Source organism: Aquarana catesbeiana, linkage group LG05, assembly GCF_042186555.1.
Source record: "Aquarana catesbeiana isolate 2022-GZ linkage group LG05, ASM4218655v1, whole genome shotgun sequence".
In the NCBI taxonomy this organism is placed as follows: Eukaryota; Metazoa; Chordata; class Amphibia; order Anura; family Ranidae; genus Aquarana; species Aquarana catesbeiana.
Genome location: NC_133328.1, coordinates 510,784,922 through 510,801,682, shown reverse-complemented (window position 1 = coordinate 510,801,682; position 16,761 = coordinate 510,784,922). Strand labels below are relative to the sequence as shown.

Here is a 16,761-nt window from a genome sequence, read left to right as displayed (position 1 = left end):
ATCTCAAAAAAGGCCCACACCAAAGAACTTTTTAAATAACGCGCAGAGGCAGCAGCGCCCTGCACATGCAGAGCTCTGCGGTGTGATGCAGTCGGTGTGCTGCCCTTAAGCTGGCTCCTGGAGGGCATCCTGCCTCGTTGGTGATGTGCCTCCTTCTCCTCCTCCTCTCTCCTATCAGGCACCCATGTGGAGTCAGTAACCTCATCATCCCCTCCCTCCTCATCACTGGAGCAAAGCTGGCAGCATGCTGTAGCTGGGGGAACATGACTGCCACATTGCTGTCCTTCTTGGGCACCCCCTCTCTCTGGGCTCACGTTACTGCCTTCCTCTAGCTGGGTACCATCATCGGAGCCTTCAAAACGTTGGGCATCCTCCTGGAGCATGTACCCAACACTGTGGTCAAACAGTTCGAGGGACTCCTCAGGAGGACAGAGGCAGCATTGGTAGCTGCTTTGCCAGACAAAGTACCCTGAGCCTGGGTGAGAGTGGATGAGGATGATGAGGACGGCTTGGTCATCCACTCTACCAAGTCTTCCGCATGTTGCGGCTCAACGCGGCCAGCTGCCGAAAAAAAGGACAAGCGTGTCCCACGGCCACGTGCTGATGAGGATGCACCGTCTTCACGACCAGCACTGTTGCCTCTAGACACAGAGCCTGCTTGCCCTCTTTTATTGGCTTGTGACTGTCTGCCTCTCCTTGTTGGCATTCCAGACATACTAATGGCCTACAGTGAGATGTAGCTGCACAAAGCTGGGATGAATATATCTATACTGATACTGCAGCTAGCAGAATCAACTGCCTGCCTGTAGTATTATTAGTATGAGAACACCAGCAATTGTCTTCAGGTAGCTTTAGGTGCACACTGTGCAGAGGACGCAGTACACTAACTGTAAATACTGTAGCTGCCTGCCTTTGGTATTAATATAGGATCAGAAGAACACCACTAATTTTATTCAGGTAGCTTTAGGTGCACACTGTGCAGAGGACACAGTACACTAACTGTAAATACTGTAGCTGCCTGCCTGTGGTATTAATATAGGATCAGAAGAACACCACCAATTTAATTCAGGTAGCTTTAGGTGCACACTGTGCAGAGGACACAGTACACTAACTGTAAATACTGTAGCTGCCTGCCTGTGGTATTAATGCAGGTGCACACTGTGCAGAGGACACACTACACTAATTTGTAAATACTGCAGCTGCCAGCGGTACTGTACTAATAGGATCAGAAGAACACCACCAATTTTCTTCAGGTAGCTTTAGGTGCACACTGTGCAGAGGACGCACTACACTAACTTGTAAATACTGCAGCTGCCTGTGATACTAATAGGATCAGAAGAACACCACCAATTTTCTTCAGGTAGCTTTAGGTGCACACTGTGCAGAGGACACACTACACTAACTTGTAAATACTGCAGCTGCCTGCGGTACTGTACTAATAGGATCAGAAGAACACCACCAATTTTCTTCAGGTAGCTTTAGGTGCACACTGTGCAGAGGACGCACTACACTAACTTGTAAATACTGCAGCTGCTTGTGGTACTGTACTAATATGATCAGAAGAACACCACTAATTTTCTTCAGGTAGCTTTAGGTGCACACTATGCAGAGAACGCACTACACTAACTTGTAAATACCGCAGCTGCCTGCGGTACTGTACTTATAGGATCAGAAGAACACCACTAATTTTCTTCAGGTAGCTTTAGGTGCACAGTGTGCAGAGGACCACTACGCTAACTTGTAAATACTGCAGCTGCCTGCGGTACTGTATTAATAAGATCAGAAGAATACCACTAATTTTCTTCAGGTAGCTTTAGGTGCACACTGAGCAGAGGACGCACTACACTAACTTGTAAATACTGCAGCTGCCTCCGGTACTGTACTAATAGGATCAGAAGAACGCCACTAATTTTCTTCAGGTAGCTTTAGGTGCACACTGTGCAGAGGACGCACTACACTAACTGTAAATACTGTAGCTAATAGGACTAATAGGTTCAGAAGTGATTGGCCAAGCATGCGGGTCATAGTGCATGCTTGGCCAATCATCAGCCAGCAATGCACTGCGATGCAGTGAATTATGGGTGCTGACGCGCCACTCGAATTTAGCGCGAACAGACGATATCGTTCGTAATTCGGCGAACAACCGAACACACGATGTTCGACTCGAACATGGGTTTGACTCGAACACGAAGCTCATCCCTATCCACCACCTCCTACTTACACCACTATTTGGTCTCTTTGTGAGTGCTCCCTCTTTTTTGGGTACCAAAATGCTTAGCCCTGCCCACAAGGTCCAAGCAATGAGTATGCTTTCTGGATCACAGAAATTAATTGGCTAAAATATAATATGCTCATATTTTGTCTTCCCTATTATTATTCTTTTTTCCATCATCAAAATAATAATTACATTTTTAAACAGAACCTTTCTGTTTTTTATTCATACCTATTTTAGACCCAATAATGTCAAGTTTGGGTATCTGTGCTTCTCTATGCAATGCAGGTAGATAATTGCAGGTGGGCAGGGTACTATGCATTAAATGACCTTGTTTCAACACTCATCTCAAGAGCCCTTTAGGAGTTATGCAAATATCAAGATGCCCTTATGGGTGGATGTCAGTCTGGAGATATAGGCATTCTTAAGAAGGCTCTGTTTGCATGCAGACTGTCCTAATGCCTAGTGCAAGACTGAAGGTAAGGCTTTTATTTCAAATGTCTGAGTCTATAACACTATATATATATATATATATATATATATATATATATATATACACACACAAGATAGCAGTACCAGCACTCAATCCAAAATACTGCCCCATAACTCCACAGAGATATGGCAATGGACATAGTGGGCACTTTTAGGACTTCCAAGGGAGAACAGGACTAATTAGATAGTAGGTTTATTATACCAACGCTTCGGTAAATTGAACCTCGTGACTTGGTGAAACATTGGTGTAATAAATCTACCATATGATTATAAAAAATTATATATATATATATATACACAGTATTTCACAAAAGTGAGTACACCCCTCACATTTTTGTAAATATTTTATTATATTTTTTGATGTGACAACCCTGAAGAAATTACACTTTGCTACAATGTAAAGTAGCGAGTGTACAGCTTGTATGACAGTGTAAATTTGCTGTCCCCCCAAAATAACTCAGCACATAGCCATTAATGTCTAAACCGCTGGCAACAAAAGTGAGTACACCCCTAAGTGAAAATGTCCAAATTGGGCCCAATTAGCCATTTTCCCTCCCCGATGTCATGTGAATCGTTGGTGTTACAAGGTCTCAGGTGTGAATGGGGAGCAGGTGTGTTAAATTTGGTGTTATCGCTCTCACTCTCTCATACATAGTTACATATTTATGTAGCGGGCACCTACTTTCAAGCAGGTGAGCTTTTTGTGTTTAAATGACAAAGTATGGTTTCAGGTATATTTGGGCAGGCTTGCATTATGATTCCAGGCCTGGTTGTTTACTTTTAGAACTGGGAGTGTCAGTGTAGTGCAGGGTGTGGCCACCTGTGCTGGGACCCAGAGATGCCCCCTCTTACTTTCAGTGGAAATGGTTCTGGAAGAGAGGTTGGTCTTGGGATCTTAGTGACAGGCAGCTCATATGTGAGTTCTGGCCAATCATTAATTTGTTTGGCAGGAGGCGGGACTCCCATATAACCTGGGGTCACCTGCTGCGGGAGAGTTCTAGAAAGGGAAACTCCGGAGAGAAAGGCCCCCCTGCAGGGAGCCAAGCGGAGCCCCCCCCCCGACGGGGAAGGAGGAGGGGACCAGGCCATACGGAGGTGAGGAGTTAGTGACACCACACATCATGTAGTCGCTGGTGTCGCTGGACACCCCTGCGGGGAAGGGAGCGTGCCAGACTGGAGAGAAGGGATGGAGAAACCATTTCAGAAGAAGTAGCAACTAAGCGGAAGACAACTGGGCAGTCGATTGTTTGTGAGTGGCACATGGACGGTTGATCAAGTGAGTGAAAGCCCAGGGGAACGATACTACCAGAGGCTGAGGGATGTTGGTACGCAAGTCAGTGAGACAGGTGGTGTAAGCCTGTGACTTAGGGTTCAACAAATGCCCCGGGATTCCAATCAGTCAGGCGGGAGGAATTATTCAGAGTAATCTCTTTCTTAGCTCAACTTGGAAGTACTGTACAGACAGGAAGTAATGGTCAAAAGGTGGGGGTAGAGCTCCGAGCACAGACAGAGATACAGATTGTTCTAAAAAGGTGAAGAGGTTATTCAGAGTAACTCTTTACTAACAAAAGCCTATGTATCCTCTAGTAAATCTACCAAAGTCTATATGCAAGGAGTTATTCAGAGCGGCTCTTTACTGTTCATTTTCATTTTTCTCAAGGACCAGACTACTCCCATCTTCCCAATGAGAAGTTATTTCAGAGTGACTTTTCGTTATTCGCAATGTTCTAAGTCTTTGCATGAGAGGCAAAGGAGAGATTATGAAGCAACAAAAGAGCATCTCAGAAAACCCTTTTCCTATCCCAGTTCATTTATACCAATAAAAGCAAGAGAAAAGCACAATATGGACTGTTTCTATTTCTATGGGCTGCGATGGGCTAGGTGGTAAATGTGATTTACGGATAGAACACACAAACTGCAGCTCCTTCGGGGGTAGTGCGCTACATTTACATAGTTAGTCGGGCTGAAAAAAGACACAAGTCCATCTAGTTCAACCAAAAAAAAAAAAAAACACAATCCCATATACACAATCCTTCACCCATAGTCAGGGCTTTTTTTCAGCGGGGACGCGGGGGGAATGCAGTTTCAGGCACCTCCAGCACTGAATGTATTTCATAGCAAGGTGTGCTGGAGGGTCAATTGATGCTGACTGCTGGGGGATCTATTGTCACTGGGGATCTATTTTTTTGGTGGGGGTCTATTGTTGCTGGGGTGGTATTTCGTTGCGGGGGTCCATTGTTGCTGGGGGGAAGTCTGTCGTTGTGTGTGGGGGGGATCTATTGTTGCTGTGGTAGGGTCTGTTGCTGCTTGGGTGGGGTCTATCCAATTCCATACAATTTAGTAGCACAAAATGATACTTGGTTCTGTACTCTCTAAAAGGAGCCGTATTGGGAGGTGGGTAGGGGGTGGAGCCAAGAGACAGTGCTCGGAGGTGGGTACGGGGGCAGAGACGAATGGTGACTCATAAGGGGGGAGTTTCTGCACCTATTCTCAATTCATAATTGATCCAGAGGAAGGCAAAAAACCCCAGCAAAGCATGCTCCAATTTGCTACAGAAGAGGAAAAAATTCCTTCCTGATCCCCCGAGAGGCAATCAGATTTTCCCTAGATCAACTTTACCTATAAAGGTTAGTACCCAGTTATATTATGTACATTTAGGAAAGAAGCCAGGCCTTTTTTAAAGAAATCTACTGAGCTGGCCAGAACCACCTCTGGAGGGAGTCTATTCCACATTTTCACAGCTCTTACTGTGAAGAAACCTTTCCGTATTTGGAGACCACTTGCCGCCCACCATATAGCAAAATGACGGCGGCAAAGTGGTTTCAATATCCTGAACGGATGTCATATGACGTGATCAGGATATTAAGCCGCTGCATCGCGGCGATCGTTGTTGCGGTGTGTCAGTCTGACACACCGCAACTCCAATCTAGGTAAAGAGTCTCTGACGGAGACTCTTTACCACGTGATCAGCCGTGTCCAATCACAGCTGATCACAATGTAAATAGGAAGAGCCGGTGATTGGGTTTGACAGACGCGAGTAGAGGAGAACCGATCGGCTGCTCTCCTGACAGGGGGGTCTGTGCTGATTCTTTATCAGCACAGCCCCCCTCGGATCCCACCCAGGACCACCAGGGAAGCCGCCTCGGGGCCACCAGGATGGCCATCCACACTGGACCACCTGGTATGCCCCCTAGACCCCCAGAGAAATACTAATCTCTGCCCAGGTAGCTGCCAATCAATGCCCACTCACAATGCCTACCACTGCCAGTACCACCAGGGATGCCTATCAGTGCCTCATATCAGTGCCGCGTATCAGTGTCAATCAGTGCCCAGCAGTGCCACGTATCAGTGCCCATCATTGCCACCTATCAGTGCCCATCAGTGCCCAGCAGTGCCGCCTATCAGTGCCACCGATAAGAACCCATCTTTGCAGGCTTTCAGTGCCCATCAGTGTCGCCTATCAGTGCCCATCAGTGCCACCCAGTGCCACCCATGAGTGCCCATCAGTGCCGCCTATCAATGCCCATCAGTGCTGCATATCAGTGTCACCCATCAGTGCCACCTACCAGTGCCCATCAGTGCCGCATATCAGTGCCCATAGTCAGTGCCGCTCATTGGTGACACCTCATCGGTGCCCCCTTATCAGTGCCTGTCAGTGCTGCCTTATCAGTGCCCATCAGTGAAAGAGAAAACTTACTTATTTACAAAAATTTTTAACAGAAACAAAAGCAAAACTTTTATTTTTTTATTTGTTTAGCAAAAAATAAAAACCGCAGAGGTGATCAAATATCACCAAAAGAAAGCTTTATTTGTGGGAACAAAATTATAAAAATTTAGTTTGGGTACAGTGTAGCATGACCGCGCAATTGTCATTCAAACTGCGACAGCGCTGAAAGCTGAACATTGGTCTGGGCAGGAAGGTGTATAAGTGCCCAGTATTGAAGTGGTTGAATATTTTTTCCTCTAGACGTAAAGAGTGCCCCCTTGTCCTCTGTGATGACCTTAAAGTGAATAACTCAACACCAAGTTCACTATATGAACCACTTATGTATTTGTACATGGTGATCATATCTCCCCTTTAATCTCCTCTTCTCAAGAAGGAATAGATTCAGTTCCTCTAATCTTTCTTTATTGCTGAGCTCCTCCATCCCTCTTATTCATTTAGTTGCCCTTCTCTGCGCTTTCTTAAGTTCCCCGATATCCTTTTTGTAAACTGGTGCCCAAAACTGAACTACATATTCCAGATGATGTCTTACTAATAATTTGTACAGGGACAGCAAATTTACACCGTTATACAAGCTGTACACTCACTGCTTTACATTGCAGCAAAGTGTCATTTCTTCAGTGTTGTCACATGAAAAAATGTAAATAAAATTTTTACAAAAATGTGAGGGGTGTACTCACTTTTGTGAGATACTGTGTAAAGATATATATATATATATATATATATATATATATATATATATGTATGGTGGCAGTGGGACCCTGTGCTACCTGGAAGATTGATGGTTTTGAAGAGACAGGCACGCTGATTGAACAGCTGTGTGCTGGGCTATTTAGTTGTGGCAGCCCCACTCAACAGACAGGAGGTCTGTTCATTGAAGTCAGGTGGACTCCCATTTCTCTGCAGGAGTCAGAGGCTGCATGGGGCAGCCAGAGCGTACATGTCTGCAGGAGGCTGATGTAGTCTGTGACAGAGCAGCAAGGAGCTGATCGTGAGTAAACTATAAGAGAGCTTGACTCCAAGGAACTCTTTTGGTCTGAGGAGCAGACCTATGGCCTAAGCTGGAGGCCTGAAGCAGTTGTGTGGCAAGAGAGTAAGCTAGGAGGCTGAAGTGTTCTGATTTGGCAAGATACGGTAATGGTGGAACCCCCTGCATGGGCTACTGATGTCTTTTGTGAACTTCTCTATTCTTTTAAATAAAAGTGGTCTACCATGCCCTTAAAAATACAGTTTTGGACTAGCGAACTCATTAAAAAAACGCATATACCGCTTAAGTCTGATTACTCCAATTTTACAAAATACATAGTTATATATATATAGTTACTGATTTTGCACTTTCCAGCTTTAGTAAATAAACCCCATTGTGGACTTTAAAGTGGGGTATGCCTGTATGATGTTTCTGCTATTGTTGCTTTAACTAGAGTTAATTTTCAATGTAGTTTAACATAGTTTAATATAGAGGGTGGTCAAAAAGCCTGTGAGAATTGTATAACAGTTTAATAGTAAAACATTTTAGAGTGCATTTTAAATAGCCGGCGTCATCAAAAATAGAAAAGTATATATAGAATAGCTGAACCACCTAAATTTTTCGCAGAGCCTGCTCTCCTGTATAGCCAGCTTGAAAGCAAATACTTCTTCTAATACAAGTGTGCAGTGAACGAAATTCCGATTAATGGTAAGGCATACAAATCAATAGAGACTCATTTTAAAAAACATTTTCCAGGGAAGCCCGTTTTAGTGCACAGGTCACATGTAAAAATAACCATGTTTTTGCTTTTCTGGTTTTCTGGAGTTAAAAAAAAATGCTAGCATTCTTTGCTACTAAACTGGCCACCTTAAAAAAACAAATCTACAATGGAATTCTGGAAGAACATTTACTAAAGCTAAAAAAATCCTTCAAAGGATCACTAATCCCAGCAAATACTTAAAAATCTTTGTGATGTGAATGTACATGCAACACACATACACATACTTTCAGGGCTATAGAAAATAGGATTTCTGCCCACAGTAAAAAAAAAAATCTCAGGAAGCAGCGCAGGAGTAAGAGAAGGTTAGTTTAGGTAAGTAGCCACATGTCTTTGGTAAAAAAAATGTCAATAAGCATATATTTATTGGTTTGCGCAAAAGTTATAGCGTCTACAAACTAGGGTACATTTTCTGTAATTTACACAGCTTTTAGTTTATGACTGCCTATGTCATTTCTTGAGGTGCTAAAATGGCAGGGCAGTACAAACCCCCCCCAAATGACCCCATTTTGGAAAGTAGACACCCCAAGGAATTTGCTGAGAGGCATGTTGAACCCATTGAATATTTATTTTTTTTGTCCCAAGTGATTGAATAATGACAAAAAAAAAAAAAAAATATTTACAAAAAGTTGTCACTAAATGATATATTGCTCACACAGGCCATGGGCCTATGTGGAATTGCACCCCAAAATACATTCAGCTGCTTCTCCTGAGTATGGGGATACCACATGTGTGGGACTTTTTGGGAGCTTAGCCGCGTACGGGGCCCCGAAAACCAAGCACCGCCTTCAGGATTTCTAAGGGTGTAAATTTTTGATTTCACTCTTCACTGCCTATCACAGTTTCAGAGGCCATGGAATGCCCAGGTGGCACAAAACCCCCCCAAATGACCCCATTTTGGAAAGTAGACACCCCAAGCTATTTGCTGAGAGGCATATTGAGTCCATGGAATATTTTATATTTTGACACAAGTTGCGGGAAAGTGACACTTTTTTTTTTTTTGCACAAAGTTGTCACTAAATGATATATTGCTCACACAGGGCATGGGCATATGTGGAATTGCACCCCAAAATACATTTAGCTGCTTCTCCTGAGTATGGGGATACCACATGTGTGGGACTTTTTGGGAGCCTAGCCGCGTACGGGGCCCCGAAAACCAAGCACCGCCTTCAGGATTTCCAAGGGTGAAAATTTTTGATTTCACTCTTCACTGCCTATCACAGTTTCGGAGGTCATGGAATAACCAGGTGGCACAAACCCCCCCCCCCCAAATGACCCCATTTTGGAAAGTAGATACCCCAAGCTATTTGCTGAGAGGCATGGTGAGTATTTTGCAGCTCTCATTTGTTTTTGAAAATGAAGAAAGACAAGAAAAAACTTTTTTTTTTTTCTTTTTTCAATTTTCAAAACTTTGTGACAAAAAGTGAGGTCTGCAAAATACTCACTATACCTCTCAGCAAATAGCTTTGGGTGTCTATTTTCCAAAATGGGGTCATTTGGGGGGGGTTTTGTGCCACCTGGGCTTTCCATGGCCTCCGAAACTGTGATAGGCAGTGAAGAGTAAAATCAAAAATTCACGCCCTTAGAAAGCCTGAAGGCGGTGCTTGGTTTTCGGGGTCCCGTACGCGGCTAGGCTCCCAAAAAGTCTCACACATGTGGTATCCCCGTACTCAGGAGAAGCAGCAGAATGTATTTTGGGGTGTAATTTCACATATTCCCATGGTATGTTTGAGCAATATATCATTTAGTGACAACTTTGTGCAAAGAAAAAAAAAAAAAAAAATTTGTCTCTTTCCCGCAACTTGTGTCGCAATATAAAATATTCCATGGACTCGACATGCCTCTCAGCAAATAGCTTGGGGTGTCTACTTTCCAAAATGGGGTCATTTGGGGGGGTTTTGAACTGTCCTGGCATTTTATGCACAACATTTAGAAGCTTATGTCACACATCACCAACTCTTCTAACCACTTGAAGACAAAGCCCTTTCTGACACTCATTGTTTACATGAAAAAGTTTTTTTTTTTTGCAAAAAAATTACTTTGAACCCCCAAACATTATATATTTTTTTAAAGCAAATGCCCTACAGATTAAAATGGTGGGTGTTTCATTTTTTTTTTTCACACAGTATTTGCGCAGTGATTTTTCAAACGCATTTTTTGGGGAAAAAACACACTTTTTTAAATTTTAATGCACTAAAACACACTATATTGCCCAAATGTTTGATTAAATAAAAAAGATGATCTTAGGCCGAGTACATGGATACCAAACATGACATGCTTTAAAATTGCGCACAAACGTGCAGTGGCAACAAAAAAAATGCATTTTTAAAAGCCTTTAAAAGCCTTTACAGGTTACCACTTTAGATTTACAGAGGAGGTCTACTGCAAAAATTACTGCCCTCGATCTGACCTTCGCGGCGATACCTCACATGCATGGTGCAATTGCTGTTTACGTTTGACGACAGACCGCCGCTTGCGTTCGCCTTAGCGCGAGAGCAGGGGGCGACAGGGGTGCTTTTATCTCGGGGAATGCAAATATCCCCTATGATAGCAATAGGTAGTGACAGGTACTCTTTTTTTTAAAAAATTGGGGTCTATTAGACCCTAGATCTCTCCTCTGCCCTCAAAGCATCTGATGACACCAAGATCGGTGTGATAAAATGCTTCCCCAATTTCCCAATGGCGCTATTTACATCCGGCGAAATCTAAGTCATAAAATGATCGTAGCTTCCGGTTTCTTAGGCCATAGAGATGTTTGGAGCCACTCTGGTCTCTGATCAGCTCTATGGTCAGCTGGCTGAATCACCGGCTGCATTCTCAGGTTCCCTGTTGAGACAGGAGAGCCAGAGAAAAAACACGGAAGACGGTGGGGGGGGGGGCATTCCCTCCCACGGCTTGTAAAAGCAGTCTAGAGGCTAATTAGCCACTAGGATTGCTTTTACATGAAAGCCGACCACTGGCTGAAAAGAATGATACCAAGATGATACCTAAACCTGCAGGCATCATTCTGGTATAACCATTCAAAGTCGTGAATGGTGTACCTGAAGACAAAAAAATGGTTAACAATAAAGCACAGTAAACGGTAAAGTATAAAAAATTGCATACCTGAAAAGCAAACATGATAAAACATAATAACAATAAAACATTGCAGAATAGAATACAGTAAAAAAGAGCAGAACAAGAGAGAGAGAATAGAGAGAGAGAGAACAATAAAACGACAACTATTTTTTTTAAATTTTATATATATTTTTTTTTTTACACTTTTTTTGTAACTGTAACTTTTATAACGGTAAGCGGTTCCAGGTTCGGGTCTCTCAAAATGCGATGGCATCTTGGGAGACCCTGTGAAAGTGTGCCTAGTCTGTGCAATGCTGTACCCTACGCTAATACTCAACTAGTGTATGGTAGCGTTCAAAACATTCACCAATGCAAAGACCAGGATTGTCAGGACAGGAGGGACAATAATAGCGGGTGTCACGCCTATATCCGCGCTTGCTGCAGACACAACATCTTTTTTGGGGGTTCGTTGGGTAGGGGTACTCGGGAGGACATAAAGAAAATGCCTCTCATGCAGCCGACTGCATTTGGTTGGGGATGTGAATGGGGGAAGTACAAGCGCTGCAGAAGCGGTGGGTTCCCAATTAGGATTGGCGAATGCAGCAGGAAGGGCACTATGGGCACGACGGGCCTGTGTTTGTCTTCTTGGTGGCAGCGGGACACTACTTGTGCTTGCCACCTCACCAGCTTGAACTGCACTTATGGGACTCGCCACGTCACCAAGTGTTACTGCAGTGCTGGTTTGACTACGACCGGGGTGTACTAGGCCGCTGGCGCTTGCCAGTTCAATAAAAAGCTACCAAAAAAACTGTTAGCAATCGCAGGGATCAGGCCTGACTATGCGAACGCTGCAGTTATGCGTTAAGTGTTTTGTAAGTGACAGTGATCGATCGATACTGCACTTGGGTGGGCTGGGCTGGGCGGAGGGGCAAAATGCAGGTGCTAGCAGGTATCTGGGCTGATCCCGCTAACACTGCGTTTTTGGGAACCCTAAACTGCTGGGGACGCTAATATAGATCTGATCAGATATTGATCCGTTCAGATACTATACCACTAAGGGAGGTGTACGGTGCGTGCGTGGGTGTTAGCGGTACTGGCGCTAATCTGACGCTGCTTGGGGCTGGTGCTTGCCAGTTCACCAAAATACTACCAAAAAAACTGTTAGCGATCGCAGGGATCAGGCCTGACTCTGCGAGCGCTGCAGTTATGCGTTTAGTGTTTTGTAAGTGTCAGTGATCGATCGATACTGCACTTGGGTGGGCTGGGCTGGGCCAGGCGGAGGGGCAAAACGCAGGTGCTAGCAGGTATCTGGGCTGATCCCGCTAACACTGCGTTTTTGGGAACCCTAAACTGCTGGGGACGCTAGTATAGATCTGATCGGATCAGATATTGATCCGATCAGATACTATACCACTAAGGGAGCTGTACGGTGCGTGCGTGGGTGTTAGCGCTACTGGCGCTAACCTGACGCTGCCTGGGGCTGGTGCTTGCCAGTTCACCAAAATGCTACCAAAAAAACTGTTAGCGATCGCAGGGATCAGGCCTGACTCTGCGAACGCTGCAGTTATGCGTTTAGTGTTTTGTAAGTGACAGTGATCGATCGATACTGCACTTGGGCTGGGCCGGGCGGAGGGGCAAAACGCAGGTGCTAGCAGGTATCTGGGCTGATCCCGCTAACACTGTGTTTTTGGGAACCCTAAACTGCTGGGGACGCTAGTATAGATCTGATCGGATCAGATATTGATCCGTACAGATACTATACCACTAAGGGAGGCGTATGCTGCGTGCGTGGGTGTTAGCGGTACTGGCGCTAATCTGACGCTGCCTGGGGCGACGCATATCACCGCCGGGCGATCAGGGGGCTAAACCTTTATTCGGTAATAAACGGCGGGTGCCCTGACACTATAAAAAATAAACAAACTAACCAGCATCACCCGTAACACTTATACGGTGATCAGTGGTGAAAGGGTTAACTAGGGGGCAATCAAGGGGTTAAAACATTTATTAGATAGTATATGGGGGTCCCTGTCGCTATAAAACGCTGACGACGAACCTAAATATTTACCTCACTAACTAGCGTCACCAGCGACACTAATACAGCGATCAGAAAAATGATCGCTTAGTGACACTGGTGACAGGGGGTGATCAAGGGGTTAAAACTTTATTAGGGGGGTATCCTAGACCTACAGGGGGGTAATACTAACTGTCCCAACACTGTACCTGTCACAAACTGACACCAATGCAGTAATCAGAGAAAAAAAAAAAAAAAAAAAACTGCTGGTGTCAGTTTGTGATTGGGGGGGGATCGGGGGGGGATCGGGGTGTTTTGTGTGCCTGGCATGTTCTACTGTGTGTAGTGTTGTGCACTCACATACCTGTCTTCTCTCCTCGGGCCGGAACGGAAATTACCGAGCCGAGGAGAGATTACATCATTTCCTTTGCTGCTGTTTAGCATACAGCAGCAAAGGAATGTTCTCATTGGCCGGCGGCGATCGCGAGGGGGGGGCCACGAACGGATGGCCTCCCCCTCATCTCCAATCGCCGTGGGAGAAAAGACGACCGCCTCGGGCACCGGGGGGGGGTCCGATCGGACCCCCCACCCGCGGAAGGCAAATCACGTATATGTACGTGATTTTGCCTGTCCGTGCCACCTTGCCGACGTAAATCGGCGTGAGGCGGTCGTCAAGTGGTTAAAAAAGCTATCCAAGAACTACTGTAATTATAAAAAAGTCAGATCAAGCTGAGCTTTACATGATTGCCTCAGTCAGCAGATTTTCACACTGCCCCTGTGGAGGTTTGCAGAAACATTCTAACATGATCCTGTGCCACATGCATATTCAAAAATGAGCTGCACACTCATGATGTCCTTACACTGTTATGGGTGAAACACATTAGTGGTGTGGCCTCGGGTGGGAGGTCTGCGGTGTGTGCTGTATGCTGTTTCTACAAGTTTAATTAAAACGAACTGGAGCTTGAGGACGCCATCAGTGTGAGGCCCATCTTTCTTTGAATTTGCATGTGGCATGGAGCTGGAGCGGGCTCCGGGGCTTTTGCACCCAACCTTGCCACAGGACTGAGAAGAACCTGGGAGGTCTTGCAGTGAGGGAATGTTTAGAGAACATGATTCTGTGCCATCCTCTTTCTCTGAGAGGTATTGGTGCAGAAAACCAGGTTAGGCCCAGTACCCCTACCAATCCAAATATAAAAGATTGGCAGCCACAGGGATTCAAGAAGCAGGGAGACAACTGCACATAATGAAAATTTAAAAATTTGAAGAGTGTACAAGTAGACTGCACCCCCTCAGCAAGTAGAAGTGCAAAATGTCCTAAAATATTTTCTTTCAGGAACAAAGATTTCATAGAATCAGACAGTTTAAGCTTAACAGAGATGACAATGAAATGACATTATTACCTGGCAGTTTGGCCTGGCCATGTCTCAGTACCGGAAGCTCTCTGCAGATCTCCCCATCATCCTCATCTTGAGAAAGCCAGCGTTTTACTTTAATACAGAATTGTTCATTGGAGAAAACGTTCAACAGCTGAACCTGCAGAAACCAACAACAAGATTAGTGGATTCGATTTCATGTGTTAATATTGTGATTCCTAAACTATTGGCTAAAATTTCCACTAATGTCTGTGGGTCTACCTGCTGTTGTTGAATGTGCAAGCATAAAACTGCATGAAGTATGAACTTCTATTATAAAGGAGAAAATCTAATTTGTACAAATAATCTTTATACAGAGGGGTCTTGTACGCACATCTTTATGCGCATGCACAAGATTTTAAACTCTAGCCAGCGTATGAGATTTTATACACTAGTGCTTGTAATAGATTGATACATTTCCATACATACATTTTTAAATGTAATGTTAAATCATTTTAATATAAAAATGTTGATATATGCATTCCACAGTGTACCGTTTCCTATACTGTATGCCCAATACTGCAATTAATCCCAAAATGTATCATTGTCAGCTAACTTATAATTAAGAGATACAGTGACATATGCTACCATATTCTGCCTGGGTTCAGTTTGAGACTCGTTTCATGTACCGAGTGGGAAGCTCCCAAACTTAGCACCGAACCCCAGTGAAGTCTATGGAAGGTGAAACTAGCTATTTTTTTCTGGTCTTTTTAAGGCTAATAGGTTAACTATTTTATATATATATATATATATATATCAGTGCAAAAAATTATATCATTTAGCAGGGAGAGGGTTTTTAGATGTGGTTTAAAGGGCAACATTAAAAATACACAAATCCATTAAGTAACTTGCTTGGGGGTGCCTTAAAGTTGCACGTGGTATTAACAAACATTACAATACAGTACTTTAAAAAAAAATAGCATGGGGTTTACATTATTGTTCTAATTGGACTCCTATCCAGGCATGCAACCTGGGTGGTCAGGAAAAGTAGGGCAGTGAGATTGTGCCTCCCCTTCCTATACCATACCAAGCCTCATGCCTTTCAACAGTCCATCATAAAGGGAGGAAAAAGTACAGGGTACCACCAGTACCCTTAATTTTCCCAGAAAGCGCTAAATGCAAATAAAGACAACCACATCATAAAAAAGTCATTAAAATTGCATTGCAAAACAAAAAAGACAATTAAAAAATCCAATTATGAGACTATTATTATTAGTGCATGTATTGTTTAAACATGTTTATTATGTTAAATGTATTTTAATGCAAATAGTGTAGCTAGGAGGGTGCTCTGGTTTAACTGATCCCAAACTGCAGTGATTTTACAAGACCTGGCCTATGTCTCATAGGGAGACTTGATGACAATAACAAAATTAAATATGTTTAGGTAATAAATAAGAGTCTTGCATAAACTTTAGATTTAACTATAGTGATACATTATGTGAAAAACACATGTAGAAAAAAAATTCTATGTAGTAAACTATCAAGTTTTTTAAGCTGTAATGAGTACAGAGAAGTTACCTCTTCACAGTGCCAGCCAGGGGATGCCCCAGAATTGGTGTGTCCAATGCGTATCTTATAAACCTCCCCAACATCTCCAATGTTAACCTGAAATATAGAAATAGCATTTTCTCTTTGGGTATAAACCAAAAATCTTCTGATTCAGTCAGCCGATGAACCACAGTAATATATAAAGGCAATAGCTATACCAAGAATAACAAAAGCAATTAAAATACTTTCCTTAAAGAATATCTTTAGCCAAAAATGTTGCTTTCTTTTAGCTTTGACTAGATTAAACCCCTGCTGGAGAAATCTACCCTCTTTATTTGTCCTGATCACAATTGTCATCAGAACAGAAAGTGGTGAAGCAAATTTTCTCTAAATTCCTGTGCCCAGAAAAAACCCCAAAAAGATTGCACACTAACTGGGGTTTTAATCATTTCCTACTATAACCAAAAAGATTTTGGATTAAAAACTTTAATAAATCAAGCCCTCTCCCATGCCTTAACTGTTATCAGAACCCCAGTGTAGGAGATCTCTGCCACCCTTATAGAACATTCACACTACTGTGCAGGGTTCTGCATATATTCTAGGAAGATGGAATACAAAAA

General features: G+C 43.6%; 1 protein-coding gene across 4 annotated transcripts in view; it reads right to left on the bottom strand.

Annotated features, from left to right (window-relative positions):
* RP1 (RP1 axonemal microtubule associated) overlaps window positions 1–16,761 on the bottom strand; it is a 580,110-nt gene that overhangs the window by 472,448 nt on the left and 90,901 nt on the right. For all 4 annotated transcript variants that reach the window (XM_073631609.1, XM_073631611.1, XM_073631610.1 and 1 more), the window contains exons 5-6: window positions 16,172–16,258; window positions 14,642–14,774 (exon numbers count right to left, since the gene is read on the bottom strand). In XM_073631609.1, the coding sequence (XP_073487710.1) occupies window positions 14,642–14,774; window positions 16,172–16,258 (220 nt within the window). The remainder of the gene's footprint in view (window positions 1–14,641; window positions 14,775–16,171; window positions 16,259–16,761) is intronic.